The 25,406-nt window shown below is 50.1% G+C and overlaps 2 protein-coding genes and 1 non-coding gene across 3 annotated transcripts in view; 2 read left to right on the forward strand and 1 right to left on the reverse strand.

Annotated features, from left to right (window-relative positions):
- Positions 1–13,210, forward strand: part of CFAP61 (cilia and flagella associated protein 61) — a 249,891-nt gene extending 236,681 nt beyond the window's left edge. The window contains exons 26-27 of the mRNA XM_060119879.1: positions 5,604–5,694; positions 13,010–13,210. Of these exons, the coding sequence (XP_059975862.1) occupies positions 5,604–5,694; positions 13,010–13,210 (292 nt within the window). The remainder of the gene's footprint in view (positions 1–5,603; positions 5,695–13,009) is intronic.
- Positions 12,001–12,073, reverse strand: TRNAG-UCC (transfer RNA glycine (anticodon UCC)). Its single transcript has one exon. It is a non-coding gene; the product is annotated as a tRNA-Gly (tRNA).
- A 7,676-nt stretch (positions 13,211–20,886) lies between the features above and the next one.
- INSM1 (INSM transcriptional repressor 1) lies at positions 20,887–22,425 on the forward strand. Its single transcript, XM_060079331.1, has one exon. The coding sequence runs from the start codon at positions 20,887–20,889 to the stop codon at positions 22,423–22,425; it is 1,539 nt and encodes a 512-aa protein (XP_059935314.1).
- The last annotated feature ends 2,981 nt before the right edge of the window (positions 22,426–25,406 follow it).

Consider the following 25,406-nt stretch of genomic DNA (forward strand, 5'->3'; position numbering starts at 1 on the left):
AAAGGTTTCTTCTCTGATCACAGAAGGGAGGGGTGCAAGCTCCTGCGCTAGAGCACAGGCTCTCTGGGACAGGCCTTGGACAGGACAGAGATGGGGATGGGACTGCTTTACAGGGATCTCACCGGCAGGAGGGACGGGGTTCTGGGGGGGTGGCGGGGTAGCTGTGCTGCTCTGGCTCCGGGCCCAGAGCTGGGCACAGCCTCTCTGCACACACCCAGCTCAGCTAGGGTGTCGGTTCTATAGCTGGGAACTCTAATCCAGCACGTTAGGTGCGAGGCATCTGCACACAGTCCCCCTCCGGGCAAGTGAAACTAGACTGAGCACAAAAGAAGAGTTAGACCTTATCACCCAGATTCCAGCTCATTTTTCCTGGGTACCCCAGTGGGCTTTGCTGGTGACACCTCCATGTCACCCAAACCACCTAACCAGGACTGGTGGACATACCACATGCCCACCGTGGCCCCATAGGTGAAGGATGCTGGCCGGGCTGGTGGATGGACCACAAGGGACTGCAGGGGCATCTGTCCATGGAGCTGGTTGCTGCCATAGAACGAGGACCCAACGTGGCCAAATCTGACCTTTTAGAGAAAGGCCGAAAATCCAATTTCCAAATGCTGTTCAGGCCAAAGCAAAGACGTCTCTAGGTCACACCTGGCCCCCAGGGTGTCTGTTTGCAACCTGGATGATGGATGCTGTCGTCTGTCACTTCCTTTCTTCTGCATGTGGAGTGTCCACAGGAGGGCCGAGGCCCCCCAGCCATGCTGCAGCCCAAAGGCTGAGGCTTCCTGCTGGGTGTCACCTACCCCCAGGCCTGGCAGGAGGAGAATGTCTGTCCTCCACCATGAGTCTGTGGTGCTGTCAGTACAAGAAAGGGCTTGGACCACGAGAACATCATGCTCCCGGGAAGGCCTGTGGGCCCCCCAGCTGCAGTGCCCCCCACCCCCCAGGAGAAAAGGCAACTCTTGGGTGAGTTTCCAGCTTGAATAAACCTCTGTGCAGGTGTGAGGGGCAGCTGGGGACCCTCTGATCAGGTCCAAAAGCAAAAACTGACTATTATCACACTAAGATAAAATCAGAATGCTTTTCACTAAAAAAAAAAAAAAAAAAAAAAAAAGATCTTGGAGGGCAAGGTGTGTTTCTTCTCTGCCACTCTCTGCCTTTTCCAACTGTTGTGTAGTTTAGCATTTCCAGTTGAGCCTTGCTCTTCTGAAACTCTCTCTCCTTCCCTACCTGCTGCTGAAGGGCCCTGGCCTTGGGCTTGAGATCCAGGACCTGAAAGAACGGCATTTATCCACCTGTCTTTCCCCTTAGACACGTCCTGCTTCTCCCGTGGCTGGCGAGTACAGCCTTACCGGCGTGTCTTGTCCATTTGCTTTTCTCAGCATCCAGCGTGGCCAGTGGCGGAGCTGGTTACCACATCCCTACCCTGTTTGTGTGATGGTGTCGGTCAACTAGGCCCAATGACCAGACGAGGGTGAGCTCTGGAGAAGTCTGATCGATTCCTTAATGACTGCACCACATCGACCAGAATGGTTAATTCACTTCCACAAGTTGACATTTCTTGGGCCTTCTGAGAGCAGTGTATCATTTGCAAAAGTCACGGAGAATCTAAGTCCCCCCAGATAAACCAGGCCAGCCGTGGCAAAATGAACAGAGACAGTCACGTCTTCTGTTTGGGTCCTGGAGCGTTTGTGTAAGCTTTTTCTCATGGCTGTTTAGAAATGAATTTCATGATGCGAACACCCAAGTCTACACAGGCACTTAGAAACCACACGCAGCCGTGCTCTTACCAGACAGTGTCTCCTGAAGATTGCGGGGCCACCAACTATGGAGGTCTTCCATTTTGAATGTAAACTTGGAAAGAAGTTATTGTTTTCTATTTTTTAAATTCACAGTGTTCACGGAAATATACATTTCCCCAAAGCTCAGCACGAATGCCAGCTATCCATAGCACCCAGGGCCGTTAATGCAGACCTGCCCCCCACCCCACCAGCCTTGGCAAGGATTCCAGAAGCCCCTCTCCTTTCTATGGAGAAGGAAAGAAACTAAAGCACAGGAGCCATTCAGTTTGGGGGAAAAACTAGACCTAAAGCTTTTCCTAAAGTAAAACTTCTTTCTAACATTATATCAAAAGGAAATGATCTTCACTTGACTAAATGTTCTCATCCATTGCAAAATGAGTTCTGTTAAATTCAGAGCTCTTCCAATTTTAAGAATGAAGGCTGCCATGTTTCCAGAATGATTTCAAGGAGGCCCACAGGGGTCCATGCCACTCCAAACCCCCTCTTGCCCACCCTAAACGGGGTCACCGCACCAGCACAGAAGCTCTCCACAGAGCGGGGGAGAAGCAGGCCCAGGTATCCTCACCGGCTCCTCCAGTCTCCTGAGAACCAGCCTGTGCTGGACGCCGTGGGGATGGCTGTCCCCAGATGAATCCTGGGCATGTGCACAGCCAACAGTTTGCAGAGATTGTGAGCTTCTGGACAAGAATCCCCAAACACTTGACCCCAGGAGGCAGTGGTGGGAGAGTGGAAGCAATGAAACTTCAGGTCCCCTGAATTACTGTCTGCAAACAGCTCGACAGGCTGTGATGAGAATGGCAGGCGTCGAATTCCAGGTGAGAGGCCGTGAGTCCAAAGCACCAGAAGATAGAATCTGCAGGAACCTCGGCTTCCTCTTTGACACCCCAGGCCCTGTGCAGACGGGCATAGCAGATACATTTTCAGAGGATTAAGGCTTCTCCAGCCATCTGTACTCAGCCTCCTGAGTGGAGGCGATGGGGATGTGGGCACAGACGATGGGCCAGGGCCCAGGGTGGGCTGCACTCATTCTAAGAGAAGTGGGTTTCCCCGGAGCCCCCTCTTGGAAGCACACGATGCAGCGTCACTGGTGGTAACACAGAGGCCCGGACCGTGAAGGTGCTGGGTGGGGAAGACGTCTGAACAGCACCTGGGTAGTTGGAACAGGGCCGTGCTGGCGCCAGGAAAGCAGAGACAGAAGCTATGCCGCCTAGAAGGCTGTGACTGTAGACCCCGAAACCAAGAGGGTGGAAACTCCTGATGCTGCCGTGGAAACACACACGGGAGGACTGGGCATCTGAGCAGTGCAGGAAAGATGGCGACAAACATAAAAGCGCCCACTGGTCTCTAACTCAGGCATTTTAGTGGTTTCAAGATTTGCAAGTCCACAATTCCCTGAAGCTTTTCTAGAAGCTGCTGAGACCTAAGAGGCAGGGACCATCCTAGCACAGCTGCGCTTGAGTGTCTGGGCTTAGGCATTACTGATGCTTTGGTCCAAGAAGCTACCGTCTGAGGAGATGTGTCAAAACATCACCCCGCTGAGTTGATGCCTCCCAAGGTGGTCGGCTCCACGTCAGTGCCTTTGCTCCAGGAATTAGATGGGTATTAGATGTCAGCCTGGGTTTGTCGGGGCCCAGAACCCCAGCCAGAACCCCCATCAACTCCATTCATTCAGGATTCAGCAGCCTTGAGTCACTCACAGCTCTGACAGGTTTCCACAAGTGCCCCCCAGACCCCCTCTGCCCTCCCTCCGGGCCTCAGGGCTCAGGCAGACCACCCTTCAAGCCTGGGCTCACCCACGGCTCTCCCCCTGTTCCCGTGAGGCTCGCTCTTTGGTACTACTGCCCATCTTGGGGCACTTTGCAGTGTTTTATCACCTATTTATTTAGCAGAACTTTATTCTATACTAATGAAAGACCAATCAGGGCCAGGCAGTATGGAGTGTATACCATGCTGTGTGTAGTTCACGCGTTCATTATTCCTTCCTTGCTTCAGTGAACATCATCTATAGGACGCCTGTTGCACACAGGTGCTGAGCTAGACAGCCGTGGAGCTATTACACAGCACGTGTGAGTGAACTCCTGCCTCCAGGATCATCCTTCCTGCCCATCACCTTCCTAAGCTCAACCCCTACCATCCCCCACCCTGCTTATCTGTACTGTGCCTCCTTGAGGGCCAGGCACATTCCTGCCTCTGGGCCTTTGCACCTGCTGTCCCCGGAAGGCTCTTTCCCCAGAGCCCCACGTGGCTCACTCTCTCCCATCTCTGTCCCTCGGGCTTTACTCACTAAGTCACTGTCTTAGGGGAGAGCCTTGCTCTGTGTCTCCCGTCCTCGCTTGATTTATGTTTCCTCCTAAGCAGTTCTCATTCGCATACTGAACATGGACCTATTTATCGCTTGGATATAAGCTCCACGGTGGCAGGGATGTTTGTCTGTGTTGGTCCCTGCTGTTTCCCCAGTACCCAGAACAGTGCTGGTCACAGAATGGGTATGGAACCCACATTAGTGGAATTAATAGTTGGATGAAAATATGACCTGAACAACAAAGTAGGTAGTTAAGGATGAAATTAGGTCATATTCTGGTCAGGCGAACAGGTGATAGGTACTGAGCGGTGTGGCTGAGTGCCAGGTTGATTGTACGCATGCTTGTCACCGCCCCGGTCCTTTAATGCCTCGGTGTCCCTGGGGCTCGTTACCTCCTTCCCAAGAATTAACTTGTCTTGGAAAACAGAAGGTGCTCATCTGCACGTGGGCACCGGTTTTTCTTCCCCTGGACACACACGTGACATCCACTAACAGTCCCAGGAACGACAAACTCACATCCAGAGGTGCTCACATCACCCACGTGTCTCTAACCGTGAAGGAGTGAAGTTTCCTGTTCCGAGACACTGAGCATTAAGACAAAGTAAGAGTTAAAATACCAGTAAATGGGGCCTCCCTGGTGGCGCAGTGGTTGAGAGTCCGCCTGCCGATGCAGGGGATACGGGTTCGTGCCCCGGTCTGGGAGGATCCCATATGCCGCGGAGCGGCTGGGCCCGTGAGCCGTGGCCGCTGGGCCTGCGCATCCGGAGCCTGTGCTCCGCAACGGGAGAGGCCACAACAGTGAGAGGCCCGCATACCACAAAAAAAAAAAAAAAAAAAAAACCAGTAAATGTTCCTGGTTCTTCCAAGAATGCATCAGATATTCAGCAATCCCCTGTAGATAAAGGATGGCCATACTGTCTTCCACATAGGAAAGCATGTGTTCAGACAGTTTTCAGGGCAAAGTTAGCAAATAGGGCCACCAACAGAACTGCTCTCCGAAGAAAGATTCAATTAGGCGTCCGTGCAGTTGCACGAAGGCCGTGTTGCAACACCGAGGTGGCCTGTTTTTCTGGTCATTATTAATCCAGAAACCTTAATGACAAACAACATTTGTGTTATTGTCTCCCCAAATTTAATTTGTTTATGCAGCAGTTCAGTTAATCCTGCAATCTGTTTTTCTCAAACGAGGGCAGATAATGGAGACACCCGTTCTTTACAAGTCTTCAGGCTTTTAAATTCTGATAAAATCAGGGTTCTTCACTGGGTCTTGCCCCAGCTCTGAATTAAACCACTTTAAATGTAATTATGGAAGCTGGCCTTACATCAGGGACATCCATTTACAAAATTGATTGGCCATGCTGTTCCACGAGCCATTTCATGAGCAAACGATTGCAAAAGGGCCAGAACCGTAATTTATAAAGGCAAAAAAGCAGGTAAATACTTTATTAGTGGTAATGAGAAAGTTTCCAACTAACTGAATCTTTTTCTTCCCTCACCAGCTACTTCACGGAGCCGTGGTGCATGGCCCTCTTTCACGATCGTTTTATTGATCTCCGGAAAGAGTTACGCCAGATCTTATCCTCCAAGGAGGTAAGGGTGATTAACGGATATGTAGGTTATTCCTTGCAAATTAGAAGCAGTTACAGTTGTTGATCATTTAGACTTTTCCCTGCATTCCCACTTTACGGTTTCACTTTGAAAATCAACTGTCCCTCACAGAAACAAACTACGGAGTAGGTAAACATAGATGGTGATATTTCAGGGAATGTGAATTGTTCAAATCTTTTATGCGGGGCACGTTTGTTTTCCCCTTTGACAAGTACCTGTACTTTCATTATCCGCTGACAGTGAGGGCTGAAAGCGCGGTGTGGGTGGTATCTCCTTGCCCTCGAGCATGAAGGCTGCGTTCCTATAGTTTCTGTCCGCATTTGCCAGCTGTTCGCTAACCATTCGTGTGTGTGCGCGTGTTGTTCCAAAGGTGTCAGGGGACTCAACAGGTGTCCACATGCACTCCTTTTATAACCGAAACTTCTTTCTCCAAGCAGCGTAGGATTAACTGGAAGTGAGGCTGTACACCCCACAGGCTCTGTACTCGGCAGGAAATTTGACTCTGCCATGTACGTAGTAAAATATTTGTGAAACTTTATTTTTTTCAACACCTAGAGTCCTTACCAGAGTTGCGGGGAGTTTACGTCTTTGGTCAAACGTGCATGCTAGACTCCTCTTCGATTCACTCAGACGAGGGCTGGGGCTCAGCTGAGCTTCCGCCTCGTCCGACTGTCTAGACGGGCAGGTTCTGCGTCTCTGTGTCGCCTCCTCGTGGGTCCCCGGGGTGTGGGCTGCCACACCGGATGCACAGATGCAGCCCAGGTCCCCAGGCCCCTCGTTCTAGCCGCTGCACACGCCCCACCTCACCGAACCACACAGGGACCCTCCGAGGTGGGCGGAGGCACTGTTTTCACCCCCTCCACTTCACCCATGAGGAAGCTGAAGCCGAGCGACTTCACGCAATTCAAGGGTCTCCCGCTCCAAAGCCAGGGTTGTCAGCCCTGGACCACAGTGGTGGCGTGGTACCCTCTCCTCAATGCCCCGCCCCTGTTCAGTTTCATCCCTGGGGGTCCAAGCTGGGAAACTGACGTAATTTTACTAATCTGAAGTAGATTCAGATCGGGAAACATAGGTTTAAAGTTTAAAATTTTAAATTCAGTTCTCTTTGGTGCCCACAAAGATAGGAACCAGGCGGGGAAGCGTACCCAAGGGAAGCAGAGGGGCCGACGGCTAAAGGCCCAGGTCAGCCACGGCGAGAGCCATTCGAATTGGAAATGAGAACAGTAATGAGGTAGAGAGAGAGATTTAGGATGTTTCAGGTCAGCCAGGTGCCTGCACTTCATTCGGGGCTGTGAGGAAGTCGGTCCACATTAAAACATGGCCCCGAGCTGGAAGCCTGGTGCTTACTGAGCTTTGCTCAGCTCCCTCCCTCCTTCCCTCCCAAAACAACCTGCAGCTCACCGCTGCCCCATAAGAAGGAGTCATCAGTCTTCTCGCTATTCCATCAACACTCTATGCCTAAACCTTCTAAACCGCAGATCTAAACTCCTCAGTTACCCTTTTGCACAGAGCCACGCGGTTTTTGGTGTCAAGTTTAAAAGGGAAACTTTCCCTTCGTTTTCCCAAGCACACATCCTCAAACGCAATGGTGGCTGCTTCTCATGGCACCCACTGAGACTCCCGAAACCTTTTAGGCAGGAGAACATGTTTGCCGTGGGTCAGTCTGCAGTGCCTAAACTCGGCCTAGCAGTGGGCCCTGGCAGGAGAGCAAGGAGACTGCAAGTGGCCTTTGCAGAAGATGCTCTAAGGCTTCCCCAACCATCCTCGTGGGTTCTCTACATTTCCAGAAAGGGGAACCTCTGCAAGAAGAGCCTCCACTAGGGGACTGTTCTGACATCTGTCAAGTGCAAAGGCCACAGGAGGTGTTGGGGCCTATAGTGGTGTCTGCCTGTAGCTCAGATACACATGGAACAGGGACTCAGAGAGCTGGGGTTGGAGAAAGGGAGGGTTTGTGTGCGAGCACTGGGCACAGAAGAATGGCCCCAAGGAAGTGCCGGCCACCAAAAGCCAGGGTGACTGTGACAGGTATGGTGGAGACAGGCCAACAGTGGAAGTGGTAGTCATACAAACAGACATGCAGGAATTTCACTGAGGAGTCTGGTAATAGGAAAACAAAGAAGATAGCCTTCACTACAAAATAACAGTAAGTCCTTTTATCAAATATTAGATGATATAACCCACTTAATTTCACTTTCTACCTTGTCTTCAGGGAAGTACAGAAGTTCACTCCCATTAACTATGATGTCCTAGCACTCAGTTTATCAATTTTCCCCTCCCTCCACGTGTGGAGAAAGAAATAAATGACTATTATCTAGGACTTTTATAAGTCATATGTAGATTTTAAATGTGTATATGATTTATTTTGAAAACAAGATCATTATAAGACATCTCAAATCCTTTTGTGGAAGTCAAAAGGGGAATGGCTTGTAAACCCTCTGGTCATGCATCTAGCCAAAGAGTCACTGACCAAGGTGAAATTCTGTACAGTCAAAATCATCCTTCAGAAAGATGGATATTGATAGAGTTGGGAAAAAATAGTTTGAAAATAATAGAGACTTTAATATCTCACTTTCAGTAATGGATAGAACCAGGTAGAAGATTAACAAGAAAATAGAGGACCTGAATAGCACTATAAACCAACCAGACCTAACAGATTTATACAGAGCATTCGACCCAGCAACAGCAGGATGCATGGTCTTCTCAAGTGCGTGTGGAACATTCTCCAGGACAGGCCACCAAACAAGTGTCAATAAATTTTAAAAGACTTAAACCATACAAAGTATATTCCCCAACCACAATGAAATGAGACTAGAAATCAACTAGAAAGTGAACAACAGATTCTTAAGCAACTTCTTTGGTTTCAAAGAAGAAGCCAAATGGGATGTTAGAAGTACTTAGAGACAAATGAAAATGAAAACACAACCGACCAAAATTTATGGGATGCAAAGAGAAAACAGTTTTCAGAGGGAAGTTTATAGCTGTAAATGCTTACATTTAAAAAACAGGAAAGCCCTCAAATCAGTAACTTAATTCTACTCCTTAAGGAACTAGAAGAAAGAAAACCAAACTAGAAAAAGAAAACCAAACTAAACCCAATGCAAGCAGAAGGAAGGACATAATAAACATTCGAGTGGAGATAAATGAAATAAAGAATTTTTAAAAACAGAGAAAACTGATGAAACCAAAAGCTGGTTCTTTTAAAAGATCAACAAAATAAACCTTTAGCTAGATTAATCAAGAAAAAAAAGACTCAAATCCCTAATGAAATGAAAATGGGGACATTTGCCAACCTTAAATAATAAAGGTTTAAAAGAGAATATTATGAACAATTGTATGCCAACCAAACAGATAACCTAGATGAATCAGAGAAATTCCTAGATACACACAAACTACAAAAACTGACTCAAGAAGAAATAGAAAATCTCAAGAGACCTATATAACAAGTAAAGGTATTGAATCAGTAATCTAAAACCTCCCAACAAAGAGAATCCCAAGACCGATGGTTTCACTGCTGAATTCTACCAGACATTTGAATAAGAATTAACACTGATCCTTCTCAAACTCCTCAGACAAATAGGAGAGGAAGGAACACTTCCTAGCCCATTCCATGAGGCCAGCATTACCCTGATCCCAGAGCCAGACAAAGACATCAAAAGAAAAATACAGAACAATATCCCTTATGAAGTTAGGATCCAAAAATCTTCAGCAGAATACTAGCAAACTAAATCCAGTAGCACATTAAAAGGATTATGCACCACGACCAAGATTTACGCCAGGAATGTAAGAGTGGTTCAACATATGAAAATTAATCCATGTAATACACCACATTAATAAAATGAAAGAGGGGGAGACGTGCTATGATCTCAATTGATGCAGAAAAAGCATTTGACTAAAGCACACATGCTTTCATAGTAAAAACACTAAAAAGCCAGGAACAGAAGGAAACTGACCCAACCTGATAAAGAGTATTTATGAAAAGCCCTCAGCTAACATCACACTCAATAGTGAAGGACTGAAAGTTTTACCTCAGAGATCTGGAACTAGACAAGAATGCCTGCTTTCACCACTTACATTCAATATTGTACTGGAAGGTCTAGCCACAGCAATTAGGCAGGAAAAAGAAATAAAAGGCATCCACGTTTGAAAGGAAAACTATCTCTATTCTCAAAGGACATGATCTTATATAAAGAAAACTTTAAAGAATCACAAAAGAATATTAGAGCTAATAGATGGATTTGGCAAAGTCACAGGATATAAGATCAACGTACAATAATCAGTTGTCTACATGAGCAATCAATAATCCAAAATGAAATTAAGAAAACAATTCCATTTACAATAGCATCAAAAATATTAAAATACTTGGGAATGAATTTAAGCAAGGAGGTACAAGACTTGTACACTGCAAACCACAAAACATTTCTGAAAGAAATTAAAGAAGACCTTAATAATGAAAATACATCTGTGTTCATGGATTTGAATATTTAATATTGTCAGGATAACCTAAATGGGAAAAGAATCTGAAAAAGAATAGATATATGTATATGTATAACAATCACTTTGCTGTATACTGAAACTAACACAACATTGTAAATCAACTATACTCCAATATAAAATAAAAATTTTAAAAACCAAAGTGCCAAGTTTTCAACTAAAAAAAAATATTGTTAAGATAGGAATACTATACAAAGCAATCTACAGGTTCAATGCAATCCTATAAAAATCCCCATGGTTTTTTTTTAGAAATGGAAAAGCCAATCCTAAAGTTCAGATGAAAATACAAGCTAAAACAATTTGAGAAAATTTTTTAAAAGTTGAAGGATACACACTTTGCAATTTCAAAACTTAATACAAATCAAGAGTAAGCAAGACAGTACGGTACTTGCATAAGGATAGACATATAGATCAATGGAGTAAAATTAAGAGCCAAAGTAAACCCATTTATATGAAAAGATGTTAACATCATTAATCATTAGGGAAATGCAAACCAGGGCCACAATGAGATACCACTTCACGCCCACTGGGATGGCTATAGTTAAAAAAAAAAAAAAGAGGAAATAATGATTGTTGGCAAAGATGTGGAGAAATTGGAACTCACACATTGCTAGTGGGAATGTAAAATTATTACGCAGTTGCTGTGAAAAAAAATGGTTTGATGGCTCCTAAAAACTTACAAACAGAATTACTATATGACCTAGCCATTGCACTCCTAGGTATATACCCAAAGGAATTGAAAATCAGTGTCCAAACGAATACTTGTATATGAACGTTCATAGCAGCACTATTCAGAATTACAAGATGGAAGAAAGAACCCAAATGTCCATCAAGGGACAGGTGGATCAACAAATGTGGTCTATCCACACTATGGAACGTTATTCTGCCATAAAAGAAATGAAGTGCTGATACAGTCTAGAAAGTGGATGAACCTCAAAGCACTGAGTTAACTGAAAGAAGCCAGACACAAAAGGTCATGTGTCATCTGTGGCATTGTGAGGTGAGCTGCTCACAGATGAGCATGTTGGGAGGGGGGGTGGTCACCCTGGGTGGGGGTGGTCACAGTGTCGGGGGGAGGTGATCACACTGAGAAAAGGTCACACCAGGAGAGGCGAATGTACAAAAATGAGTTTACGATCTAGAGCAGTATTTGTGTTCCATCAATTTAAAAGCTCCATTGTGTGACTTTACACCATTTCCCCTGATGTTAGAACAGCATCATGCAACATGAGCCCCAAATCTTCTCTAATTTTTGTATATTCACTGCTTATGTTTGATACATTTTTTCCTGAAAAATTAAGGGAGAAAGAATCAATCTCAGATATACTGCATATGTGCTTGGGCACTCAAATGTCTCAGTGCCTCTAATATTTAGTTCTGGGCATCCCTTGCCATTTTCTCTCTCACCGTCTTTGTTGAGCCGATTTGGAGTCCTGGCCCCCCACTGACTGTACTTCCAAGTGATGTGTGTGTAATCTGCCACACCTGGCAGTGTCTCTTACATAACCAAGTGATAATTACCTTATGTCTCCATATAGTTTGAACCTAGTTTTCTAAGTTCTTACTATTAATAAATTAATGATCCAGTAGAACTCTGCAAGTTATCTGCTTTTTTTGTGTGGTTTTTTTTTGCTGTTAAAAAAAAAGAATTATTGGAAGGTCAAATAAATATACCATCAAAGTCCATCTTCCTTTAGGGTAATTTTCAATTATTGTGGTGTTCAGAAAGCACACAGCTCAAATCTCAGTGAAGTGCTTTTTTATTTTGGCCACACCACATGGCCTGTGGGATCTTAGTTCCCTGGCCAGGGATCGAACCTGTGCCCCCTGCATTGGAAGCACAGAGTCTTAACCACTGGACCACCAGGGAAGTCCCTTTTTAAAAACGTTTTTTAATTTTTTGAGTGAAGTGCTTTTTATAACAACCCTCCTATAGATGGGCAGATAGGTGATGAAGCAAGTATGGTAGCTGTAGAAACCAGGTAGTGTGTATGCAGGTGCCAAGCGCACCGTTCTGTCAACTTGCCTCTGTGTTTGAATCCTTTTATTTTATAATAAAGTGTTGGAAAAATCTCTACTGTATTGTAAACATGCACAGCATATGCTTCTCAACTTCAAATAACTTTATTCCCTCTCATTCCCATCTTTAAAGATATCAACGAAATTTGCCTGTACTCAGAATTTATTCCAGGGCTTTAAAAATCCCATTTCTTGGGGACTGTAACCAAGGAAAGTAACCATCTCGGAGTTTTCATGTAAAAATCTTTAATCACCTCCTTTCTTATTTTTAAAACAAGCCTGATATACAGATCTTTTCTATCTGTATCTTAAGAGCTTAAAATTAAGAGCTTACAATTACTACCCTTGCTGAACCTTGAAGACATTATGCTACGTGAAGTAAGACAGTCACAAAAAGACAGATAGTGTTTGGTTCCATTTACACGAGATGCCTAAAGTCAAGTCCTAGAGAAAGGAGAAGGGTGGTCGCCAGGGGCTGGGAGGAGAGGGATGGGGAGTCAGGGGTTAAATTAAAGAGTTACAATTTGGGAGGATGCGGACATTCTGGAGATGATGGTGGTCATTGCTGCCCAATGTGAAAGCCCCTAACACCTTTGAATCTTACACTTAAAAATGGTTAAAGTGGTAAATTTTATGCTATGTGTGTTTTGCCACAGTTTTAAAAAAATTGTTTTTTAATCTAGAAAAAAAAAATGACCAACCTTGGGGAGTTTGAGTGAAACTGCCCTCTTACTGTGGAGCTAAGCCCAAGTAATTTCAGTATCTGGCCTCTTACCGTATTTTCCAGGAGGAAAACCTTCCTTCCATAGAAGAGTTAGCCCGTCAGATCGAAGATGAGGAAATTAACCTGCCCGAGAAGCCCAAGAATTACCTCAGAAGAGTTTTCCAGGAAACCATCTACAGGCCTCTGGTTGAGAAGAGCATCCTTGACTATCTGCGCTATAATCATTACCACCTGCCCATGTACGCGTGGCCGGGCATCATTTAGCGGTGGCCACGGCCTCCACTTGATTGCTTCCACTCGTGTCGTTCCGGGAAGTGCTCCGTAAAAGCAGGAAACCTCTCTGAAGCCTGGCTGGACCGCCAGGCACCGTCGTGGTTCCGTCCTTTCTTTTCCGTGTCCACCGATGCCTGTGGTTTCCTATCGTCCCAGTAGGTGGCGCACGGCGGTGCGTCTCGATTCTGGGGCAAGGAGACGCTTTACCAACACCAGGCGTGTTCCTGGGCAGAATAACCCATTTTAGCAATAAAATGAGGCCGTACCGTGTAAAACTTGTTTTTTAACCTTGGGCGTGGTTCTGTTTGATTTCCTGAAAAGTCCTGCCGCCAACGCTGTTAGTCCTTTACATGTTTACCCGGTCATACTCGTGGGCGATAAAAAAGAAAATCGTGTGCGCAGGATGGAAAATGAGTAAAACAGATGACAGGAAATTGTAATTTAACATCAGAAGGACTGATTGCACAGACAAGTTTACAGGAACTTTTGAAACGAGGAGGCTGCTCTCACGGCCCCAGTATTTCTACTTCCGGTTCCAGATCAGGAGCATAAATGCACCGAAAAACTGGAAGATCAGCTCAGGTTCACACACAGGTTTTAGACTAGAAAACGGTGGTGGGAAACTAATCTAGGTCATTTCCTTTGACCCTCAGCGCTGTTGCTTTGCATCGGCCCCCTCTGGTACCTGTCACCTGTAATGTGGGTCAGTAGCCTTCTTTCTTGTAAATAAAGCAAATTAAGTGCCTAGCACAAAATATGGATGGGTTCAGGAACAACACACAAGACTGTTTTCATTTATTTGAATCTCTTTTAAGCAGATAGTGTGACACAATTTGTGTCTGAATTTTTGACCAGTAGGGCTTAAAAAAGTGTCTTTCATGGACAGAATTACAGTTTTCGTTCTTTTTTTTTTTGGCATTTATGTTAATATTTAGCAAAAATTGGCTCAATTACAATGACTACACAGTAATTTGGAGGATGTCATAGTTGGCATTACAGAATTATCCACCCATTAACAAACTGATACCTCTCAAAAATAAAATGGTTTTGGAACACTAGACTCTGATTTTTCTAAGGCAGGCAAAAGCAAGCAATAAACTCCATTAATTCCTGCACACGTATGTTTTACACAAGCACATGGGTCATTCAGAGGGAGGGCCCAGCTCCCACCATATGGTACAAACTGTGTAACTCCTGTGGAGAACAATTGCTACTGGTCCCCTCTTCAAACTGCAAGCCCAACACATATGGAACCATATTTCAGGGCCTGCAAATGAGTCAGCTCAAGAAACTCTCCTTCCCCCACCCCCTTCCTCTGAGAGGCCCTGGATTAAATTCATCAGCAAATGGAGTGAGTTTCTGTGACAGGCTCTGGGACCTTGGGTGGAGATTAACAGTACAACCAGTTAGAGGATCAACAGTTATGATTTCTGTGACTAAGTACTACCATCAAAAAGTTTCTGGTCACATAAAAGTGACCCCATATGACAGTGCCAACCTTAATATCAAATCATGCATACACTTCATAGTCAGTTTTCCTTTGCTGCCTTTTTAAAAGTAGTCTTGGGCCCCCATAAGTATCATGGCAGATTTGAAAATGTCTAGAATATAATTTAGTCTACATAGTGTATTGGAGGAAGTTACTGATCACTGTCCTATGTTCAGAAAGTGAGTCATTTCCTGAATCTAGGCAGGAATTTTAGCATATATGTGCAGACAAGCATTTTGTCACTAAGGAACCACTTTTCTAATAAGAGACGAACCCAAGAGTTGTTGATCATAGCTTGAAACTGGGTGTTTTAAGGGCTCTAGGAAAATAAAGATATTTATTCCTCAATGATGATGAGCCCTGGCAGAAGAAAGGGCTTCAGAAAGACCAAGATTTGGACTTCTCTTGAGGAGCCCTGGCGTGGCTTCTGTAAGAGACATGAGTGCCAGGAAGTCCCCAGGCATTTCAGGGTGTGCTGCTCAGCAGGGAGTCTTGAACTCTAAGCCCAATCTTACTGACAGGAAAACACCAAAGTTAAATTTCCCACGTTGTATTCCCCCCAAATCACATGTAACAACCATGCCTCACAGTTGCCTCTAATGATCTTCTGACATAAGTCGGTTTTTACTAGCACGTGGCCACCTCCTTCCCCAAAATGGCTCCTGAGATGCCACCGAAATATCCCAGGAAGGCGAGAGAAAAAGAGAAGATGATGTGGGAGAGGAAAGAGAACACTGTACGGAGAAAATGTGAAGCCAGCCAATCAATATTTACCCTCAGAAGAGGGTGAGTGTGTGTCTGTGTGTCTGTGTCTGCGCGTGAGAGAGAGAGAGCGCGCGCACACGGGTGCACGGCTGAGTGTTAGCCAAGGCGCAGGGAGAGGGGCTCGAAAGTCGCCGTGAGCGAGGAGCTGTTGATTGTTTTCTGGTTGAGAGAAGAGGTGATGATAAGGCTGGGATACAGTGCGCGCCGGGCCGGGCGGAGCGACAGCTGTATGCTAATACTCGCAGAAACCAGCCTCCGCGTCCCCCATTAAAGCAGGCGGCCAGGAGGCCACACATCACTGAACAAATAGGCTCTCTCTAGACAAATAAAATAACACACGTTGGCCTGCGGGGAGTGGGGAGAGCCACAGGGGGAGAGGAGCGGGAGGAGAGGGAGGGAGGGGGAGGGAGGGGAGGGGAGAGAGGGAGACCCTGAAGGAGAGAGGATGGACGGGGAGAGAGGGGAGGGGAGACGAGGTGATGTGGGGCAGGGAGGGAGACCAGGGAAAAGAATGAGAGGGAGAGTCCGAGGGGGAGAGGGTCGGGGGTGGGCGAGACCGTGAGGAGGAGAGAGATGGGGGAGTGAAACATGCGAAGAGAGAGGGAGAGGTGGGACGGGGTGGGCAGAGAGGGGCAGGGGAGAAAGAAGGGAGCGCCCGGGAAGGAGGAGGGGAGGGGTGGGGGAGGGGTGGGGGAGGGAAGGTGGGAGAGAGAAGGAGGCGGGGGTGGGGGGCAGAGAAGGAGGGCGAGAGGAGGAACACGGACACCTAAACCCAATAGCAGCAGCAGGACGGACGGAGTGGCGGGGGCGGGGGGACAGAGGCCCAGGCGGACAGCGCGCCCCTCCAGCCCCCAGGCGCCTGGCTGCCTCTCCGTCCGCCCCCCGGGGCTGGCGAGGACTGGGGACGTTCGGAGTCGCCGTGGCCTTTCTGGTCAATTTTGCTGGGGCTTCATCGCTGAGACTGGGGCGCGCGGGGAGCCGGGCCGCCCCTCACAGGTGGGAGCCGCCCCCTGCGCGCCCCATGCTCGGTGCCCTCCCAGCTCTTCCTGGCCTCATCCTCTGCTTAGGACTTTCCCACACTTCCTGGCTTCTCCTTCGCCCGCTTTGGCCAACATCGCCCTTCCCGTCTCCCGGCCCGGGGACCGTCCGGCTCGCCTCCCCTGCCCGGCCCGCGACAGTCCCACCCGAGGCGAAAACAAACAGCCCCGAGGGCACTTCAAGGAGCGTGCGGAGGCCCGACGGCACACTCGGGAGATGAAAGGGGCGGCCGGCCACCCCGTGGGCCCCGGCGAATAATGGGCGCGCGGCAGATTGCCGGGGGCACTTGAAACTCGAGGGGAGGGAACTGCTGGAGCGCGGTCCCTCCCCGCGCCCGGCGGACGGCGCAGCCTCGCGGATTCGCCCTCGTCTGCCCTCTTTCATGCGCTCTCCTTTTGTGTGGAATTATTTAAACGGGAGATCCATGGCAGCTTTATGCTAATGTGCCGAACAAAGGCGACGGCCCGCCGGCGGGGGCCCGGAAGGTGCCTGGAGGCCGGAGCGGGACGGGCGGGGAGGCAGCGGGCTGCGCGTGGCTCTCGCGTGCCCCGGGGCCAGACACGGCCGCCCCTCATTCCTGCAAACACAAAGCCTCTCCGGCTCGGGCCGGCGCGCGCGGCGCACGGGGAGCTGGGCCCCTCCGGGACCTGACGGCGGGCTCTGCGCCTGGAACGCTTGGTCCAGGCCCGGCCGTGGCTCGCGGGCCGGGAGGGCCTCTGCGAATCCGGCAGAGGCGTCCGCAGCCGGCCCGGGACAGCGATGGGGGCGCTGACCACTCCCTCTCGCGCCTCCCGAGCGTCTCCAAACGCGCCGCGTGCCGCGGGGTGAGACTGCGGACCCTCCTGTCCTCTCCTCTTAGGAGCTTAGGGGCTGCCTAGTGCCGGCGACATCCCACAGGGCAATTCCTGAGCCGAAATTCCTCGCTCTGGCGCTTATCTCCAAGCTTTGCGCTTCCAGCAACTCCCTGGCGCTAAACTCGGGAGCCGGGGTGGGAGGTCACAGTGAACCCCACTGCGTTCCCCGACGGCAACCTAGGACTCCAGGACAGGAGGGCTTAGAGCGGCCGCGGCCTCCAGCTCTGCAGCGGTCAGAGGAAGAATCCACCGCGGGGTCCGCAAGGACGAGAGGCGAAGAGGCCTCTGGATTTTTCCCAAGCGCCGGCCAGGACCCCACAGGAAGGGGAGGAGTCGCTTGGGGCCCGGGAAGGGCACTTCGGGACCCTGCCTGGGATCCCTCTGCTCGCCTCTTCCTGTGAAGCTCCCCAGGAGGGGGCAAGTCAGCGCTCAGTGTTTCCCCAGCCCAACTCCACGCGACCCCTATCCGGAATCGCAATGCGCAAAGGCCCGCCGCCGCGGCGCAGCGTGGTAGCGCTTCGCTCTCTTCCAAGAGGAAGGCAAATATCTCGACTCACTGTCCAAATGCCCGCGGGCGGGCAGGTTCTGAGAAATAAAATCACGCAGAAGACGCAAACCCACGGCCGGGTGCAAGGGTGCACGTCCTTGGAGGTTGCCGGTGTGTGCGTGAGCGCAACTTAATTCTTCCTCAGCCCTGGGTTATGAAATTAGTTTCTAATACTCGGACCTTTCAAGTTTCCATTTGTTTTTGACGGTACCTGTCTGAAAGCAGATTTCATTTTCGCTGGCAAGACTAGAAACCACAAAGAAAAAGAAATGGATCCATTGAATCTCAGTATTTCAATAGTGTTCAATAGATTCTCTTGGCTTAATTCAGAGCCCTATTTGAATTCGCTGCATTCAGGCAGGGGTTTTGTTTTGTTTTGTTTTGTTTTTTGCCTCCCACCCCCGCCCTCTTCACAATTATGGGTGTTGTTATTTTTAAAGGATTCACAAGGTGACTAACTCTCCCTGTTATCTGTTCAATGAAAGGAGTGTTACACATGTAAGACCAAATACCCCGCCGTCAGTTGGGGATGGCGGGCTGAGCCCCCGCCCTATTATTCCACAATCCAGATGGGATTCGTGATTAGAAAATAAAATTGGCCAAAGCTGTCCCGGAATCCCTTTCCCACTTCTAATTTCATCAGCAGTATCAATCAGCGCTCAAAAGAGCAAGGAAATAACATCAGTTACTTTTAGACTGAAAGATATATATAAATTTTAGATAAACTCATTTTAGAATTTCTAACTTTTTTCAGGACTAGCATTCATCGTAGTTAGCATTTTTAAAACGAGGATGAGAGTTTTCAAAATATATTCCATTATGTGTATTCTTCTCTTTCCAGTCTGTGAGTTAAAAAAGAAATTACAAACATAAAATCACCAAATATTTTCCCCTTGATTAGTCAACTTGATTAACCCCTTGATTAATTAATTCTAACAACTGTCCCCATTACAACTTATTACTCATGTGGACTTTTTTTTAATCTTTCATTTCCACGCCAGGGTATTTTCACAGGGAAAATCCAAAACAATGAAATACCTTCAGTGGAATCAGACGCAAGCAAAACTCAGCAAAGTCTATCTGAGTGCACAGAGCTTTTCAGAAAAGTGTCCGTTTCCTTCTCTTTCAATAAAGTGACATTTTCTTCCAACATATGACATTTTCTGTGGTTTTGCAATTTGTTCCCTAGTGATGGGTTATCAGGGCCACTACGCACTCTTGGGGTTCTGCCCCCGTCCCCCGGAGATTCTGCCTTTTGTGTTTCCTTGGGGCAGGTCTGGGAAGAGGTTGGAGGCAAAGGGCCCGCTCTGGGGTCCAATCGGGGTGGCGGGGCTGGGGGGTGGATTTTCACTGTTGTCCTTTCCTGGTGGCATCGGGGGGGGGGGGCGGGGGGAGGCGGCCTGTCCTCTCCGAGGCCGCAGCCTGCCTCAGAGGACAGATTGCCCCCCTCTCCCCCCGGCCGGCAGCACGCGCCTCTTTTGAGTCCAGATTGGCCGCGACCGGCGCTCAATAGCGGGAGGTTAATTTCCTTCACAAAGGTGAAGGGGGCACGGCTCCGGGGGGCCCCGCGCCCAGACAGGCGGCCCCTTTATTCCGCAGCGCCTTGATTGGAGCCCTTGATTTAGCATCTGATGTCAACCGACAGACAAAATGCCCGCTCGGAATGAAAATGCATGAGGCCGCGCAAGGAGAGCGGAAACCAACTTCACTGGGGCGCACGCGGCTGGCCGCGCGTTTCGGACTTTGGCCAAGTCCACCCGAATCAACCCGGCCCTGGGCGGCGCGGAGGCTCCGAGCAGCCTGGACCGGGCCCCTCCAACGATGCCAATCCCGGAGCCTCCGGGAACTTTAAAAAAAAAAAAAAAAAGTTCAGAAATTCAAGGTTTTTGGAACACAGCCCAGCCTGCCCCCTCCCCCATCCAGCGCTGCGTCTGCTGGCGATTGAAGAAGTGAGGTGCCAACTGTTTCTCAAACTCGAGAGAAACCTTCCCGAGGCCCGAGAGTGCGCGGCGGCTGCGGACACAAACATCGCCCTCAGCTGCAGCCAGAAGGCCAGACCCTCCACCCAAACTTGGAACTCCAGGGTCCCAATTTCGCTTAGACCCTGGGTCCCCCAGCCCATCAGTCCGAGGCCCGGGCGGGGCTCTGGGCGGCCCGGGCTTTGCAGCTATTTTCGATTCCGGATTATTTCCCAAACACCAGGAGGAGTTCCTGCGCCTCCCCCAACCCCACTCCCGCCCCGGCCGCCTAGCTCAGATCTCCCCCGCGCCTGCTGCTGCCCACCGCCGCCCCTACCCAATCAGCGAGCACAACTTCCCCCTCCGCTTCGGCTCGCGGATTGAACCCTCCTGACATATTTGGGGCCATTCTTCTCCTTTGTTGCTATTTTGCTCGCGACCCGCGGGTAATCCCAGCGCGGGAGGGGGGCGAGCATTGTCGTGCTGATGGACGGGCCCATTTGGCGGCTCCGCGCCCCCGGGAGGAGAGACACAAAGCCCAGGCACGTGCGCCTCCCCATAGAGGAGCAGCCGACCGTGAAGGGAGGCGGGGCCGGGCGTGTGCCTGGGCCGGGCGGGGCGGTGGCGCCGGGCGGGGCGGCGGCGAGGCGCGCGCGGGGGCCCCGCGCCCTCAGGTACATCTGCCGCACCTACCGTGCGACCCCCGAGTCCCGGCCCCCTCTTGGCCGCCGCGTCGCCCTCCCAACCCGACCGGGCGGAGGAGCTGCGGGCGCGCTGATTGGCTCCGGGGGAAGCGGGAGGCGAGAACAATGGCCCCCTCCCCCAGTTAAAAGGGAGCGGCTCCCCGGCCCGGGGACAGGGACGCGCGTGCAGGGCGCAGAGCCGGGCCGAGCTGCCGCCGGCGCCACGCGAGTCCCGCCGCCGCGCCCGGGCCATGGGCCGGGGGCACTGAGGGCCGCCAGGGCCGAGCGCGAAGGTGGGACCGAGCCAGCGCCTCGCCCTCGCGCCGCGCCAACATGCCCCGCGGCTTCCTGGTGAAGCGCAGCAAGAAGTCCACGCCCGTGTCCTACCGGGTCCGCGGCGGCGAGGACGGCGACCGCGCGCTGCTGCTCTCGCCGGTCTGCGGGGGCGCCCGCGCCTCGCCCCCGGCGCCGAGCCCCGGGCCGGGCCCTCTGCCGCCGCCGCCCGCCGAGCGCGCCCATGCGACGCTCGCCGCCGCGCTCGCCTGCGCGCCGGGCCCGCCGCCACCCCCGCCGGGGCCGCGGGCCGCGCACTTCGGCAACCCCGAGGCCGCGCACCCCGCGCCGCTCTACAGCCCCACGCGGCCCGTGAGCCGGGAGCACGAGAAGCACAAGTACTTCGAGCGCAGCTTCAACCTCGGCTCGCCCGTCTCGGCCGAGTCCTTCCCCACGCCCGCCGCGCTGCTCGTTGGAGGCGGCGGCGGCGGCGGCGGGGCCAATGGCGCGGGCGGCGGCGGCACCTGCGGCGGCGACCCGCTGCTCTTCGCGCCCGCCGAGCTCAAGATGGGCACGGCGTTCTCGGCAGGCGCCGAGGCGGCCCGCGGCCCGGGGCCCGGCCCCCCGCTACCCCCCGCCGCCTCCCTGCGGCCCCCAGGCAAGCGACCCGCGCCCCCCGCCGCCGCCGCCGAGCCTCCCGCCAAGGTAGCCAAGGCCCCAGGCGCCAAGAAGCCCAAAGCCATCCGCAAGCTGCACTTCGAGGACGAGGTGACCACGTCGCCCGTGCTGGGGCTCAAGATCAAGGAAGGCCCGGTGGAGGCGCCGCGGGGCCGCGCGGGGAGCGCGGCGCGGCCGCTGGGCGAGTTCATCTGCCAGCTCTGCAAGGAGGAGTACGCCGACCCGTTTGCGCTGGCGCAGCACAAGTGCTCGCGCATCGTGCGCGTGGAGTACCGCTGCCCCGAGTGCGCCAAGGTCTTCAGCTGCCCGGCCAACCTGGCCTCGCACCGCCGCTGGCACAAACCGCGGCCTGCGCCCGCCGCCGCCCGCGCGTCCGAGCCCGAAACCGCTGCCAGGGCTGAGGCGCGGGAGGCGACGGGCGGCGGCAGCGACCGCGACACGCCGAGCCCCGGCGGCGTGTCCGAGTCGGGCTCGGAGGACGGGCTCTACGAGTGCCACCACTGCGCCAAGAAGTTCCGCCGCCAGGCCTATCTGCGCAAGCACCTGCTGGCGCACCACCAGGCGCTGCAGGCCAAGGGCGCGCCGCCGGCGCCCCCCGCCGAGGACCTATTGGCCTTGTACCCCGGGCCCGACGAGAAGGCGCCCCAGGAGGCGGCCGGCGACGGCGAGGCGGCCGGTGTGCTGGGCCTGAGTGCGTCCGCCGAGTGCCACCTGTGCCCAGTGTGCGGGGAGACGTTCCCCAGCAAGGGCGCCCAGGAGCGCCACCTGCGCCTGCTGCACGCCGCCCAGGTGTTCCCCTGCAAGTACTGCCCGGCCACCTTCTACAGCTCGCCCGGCCTCACGCGGCACATCAACAAGTGCCACCCATCCGAGAACAGACAAGTGATCCTCCTGCAGGTGCCCGTGCGTCCGGCCTGCTAGAGCGCGCCCTCCACCCCGGCCCCCCGAACCGTGCCTTCGCTTGGAGACCCACGAAGAGAGCGCGCCCCGACCCCGCGTCCGCGCCGGGGGCACCCACCCCCGGTGAAAGTGTCGTCTCTGCTTCTCTCGGTGTAGCGTGACGGTAACCCCGATCCTCTCGTTGTGACTCCTTTTGGACCCCTCGCCCCCTTTGCGTTGTGTCCCCTTCCCCCCCCCCCGCCATGGCGCAACAGGAGCCAATCTCTTTCTGTACAAGGGAGAAAAGCTGTACGCGTTTGTCTCGTGGTTGGAAGCCTCCCCTTGGAGGGGAGATGTTTTTCTTGCTAGTATTCTCTGTGTTCATGGTCTAGAAACGCGGTTTGCTCTCGCCTACCAATCTCTGCTCTCTATGTATGTAGCGTACGGGTTGTTTTGGGTGAATCTTGAGGAATAAATGCCTTTATATTTCACAGGCTGTAAATTGAACTTCCCACACGATTAGCTTTATTATGGCTTGTGAACTGCTGGAGTCTGGCTTTACCTTTTTGTATGTGAACAAATCAAATTGCTTAAAAAAGAGTTTTCTTTAGTCTAGCCACAAATGCCTTGAACTGTTGTCTGTTTGGGATTGTTTTTGTGGGGGGGAGGGAAGGGAATTTTCAGAAGATGCTGTAGAAGCTGCCTCAATATTTCACGTGAGACTTTTCGGTTTGATCATCTTTGTTGAGGTAGGACTATATGAGTTCCCTCTAAATGTATATGTTGATTTATGAGTAATTGTTATTTATTCTTTATTTATTTATATTAATTATGAAGATTATGATATTATTTGATTGCAGATTTTTTTTTGGTGCGCTTCCCCCCTTCCCCGCCACTCTTGACATTCCACTGTGCATTTTAGAAGAGAGCCTTTTTCTAAAGGGATCTGTTAAAAGTTTTAACTTTTATACCTATCTGAGCGAATTACAGACAACCTACCATTTTATTCTGCTTGGAGCGCCCCCAGGGCCCTCGTACAAACGACAGCTCTTACTTTTAAATGCAATCTCTTTTCTACATACATTATTTTCTTAATTGTTAGCTATTTATAGAAAGCTTCAATAGAACTGTTTCAACTGTATAACTATTTGCTATTCAAATAAAATATTTTCAAAGTCAAAGTAAGGTGGACTTATTTCTGCATCACGTGGTTTCCACAAGGATTTAAAATAGAGCTTCCAATGATTTCTTAAATGTGTGTCTATTGTTTATTAAGAAAACCCACCACCATCACTAGGATCGTGGATTTTTAGAGCTGAGCCTGAGCTGCCAGATTCTACCCTTCTGGTACTTCAAGGGTATAGGCTCAAAACAGCTAAACTGGAGCCAAAGGCTTGTTAGGGGTCCTTAGGAATGTACTGGAAGGTGGGGGTTAGAAGGGAAGCTGTGCAAGTCTTTTTCAGAGAAATCTAGATAAATGTCCACACAAACCTATCCTTTTAACCAAGGGGATATAAGAACACCACTTTAATTTAGCAGATCCTTCATTTCCTGACAGTTTGGGGCACAGTGTAACCGTAATTCCTCAAGTAAAACGGGTAATTTCTGATCCTTAAGTAACAACTAGGAGAAAGTAGAAACGATTTTATGGTCAGATTTTCAAAATAAGGGAAGCAGACCAATTCTCATTTGGATGCAAAAGAAGTTAAGCAACTGGGTTTGGGGTAAGGGCTCAGAAATAATTTTCCAATCAGGTAGCAGTCCATTTTTTGGGACAAAACTGGAACACCATCTGTTTGGGGTATTAAATTTAATAACGGTAATTACAGTGTTTTCCGTTATGTGTCACAAAGCTCTTTGAAGAACAATCCTGACACTCACCAGTTAATATTTTGAGTTGTTTTCCTCTGCCTCTGGAACACTTGATCACGGAGCCGAGCTAAACATCACAATTGTGCACGCCCTTCCCTTCCTGATGTGTGTCTGCTGCTTTTCTCCCGTGGCACACTAAATCTAAGATTTGCCTAGCAAAAGGATTTTAGAAATCTGTACAGTAGGAGCTGCATTTCCAAAAGGTGTAGCTGGCGTGATGGTGGGAAGGGGGCAGTACGTGAGAAACGAGGAAGGAAAATGTGACGAAAGAGATCGTTTTCAGATTTTGAACCTAAAGTTTTATGTGGGAAAGGGTTTACTAAAAGGCTCAGCTATCAGGACGCTGGAGTATTCCTCCCTTTGTGAGGGTCTTGAAATAGACTCAATAACAATGATGGAGCAGCCAGCACAGGTGAGTTGCCTCCAGGACAAACTGCCCCTCCTCTTATTATTTTTATTATTTACCAGTTTGGAAAATACAAGAAGACAGAAGCTTGGTGCAGCACAACATGAAAGCATAGGGACAAAGCTGTGTTTATAACATCCTGAAAAGTTGGAATGAAACAAAGAAAAATTCAGATTTGTGGCCTGATGATTGCTCCCTCTAAGCAATAATGTGAGACTTTTAAAAGGTTCTCTCTGAATTACACCTCACAATAAAAGATCCTGCATCCTGAGGGTCAGCGTACCCCCTATGCCAATAAAAAGTACCCTTAAAACCCTGGTGGTTGGCCTGCAGGGATGTCGTCTTGGCATCTATGTTTGGCTTACTTTTTCTTGTCCAGAATCATAAATCACAAACCCTTATGTCCATCTTCATCATGGTCAATAAGATTTGGTTGTTTGCAAATGTGCTCTTGCATCCCCTGTGGAAATTTATTTCCATTGACCAAATATACCTTTTCTCAAAAATAGCCCAAAATTTCATTTATGTGAGAGACTAAGTGAAATCATATAGTGAAGGGAGCACACTGAAGGTGACTAAAATGTATAGAAGAAATAGAAAACCTTGGTCAATTTGTTTCAAAGTAATGCAATGTGAGTCAGCAGAATATTCCACAGGAAAGACATCAGATTCTCTCTCTTTTTTTCTCCCTCCCTGGATAATAAGTTCGCAAGAGCTCCTATTGTAAAATATCAAGTGGAAATGC

The sequence above is a fragment of the Mesoplodon densirostris genome, chromosome 16 (assembly GCF_025265405.1).
Source record: "Mesoplodon densirostris isolate mMesDen1 chromosome 16, mMesDen1 primary haplotype, whole genome shotgun sequence".
NCBI lineage: Eukaryota > Metazoa > Chordata > Mammalia > Artiodactyla > Ziphiidae > Mesoplodon > Mesoplodon densirostris.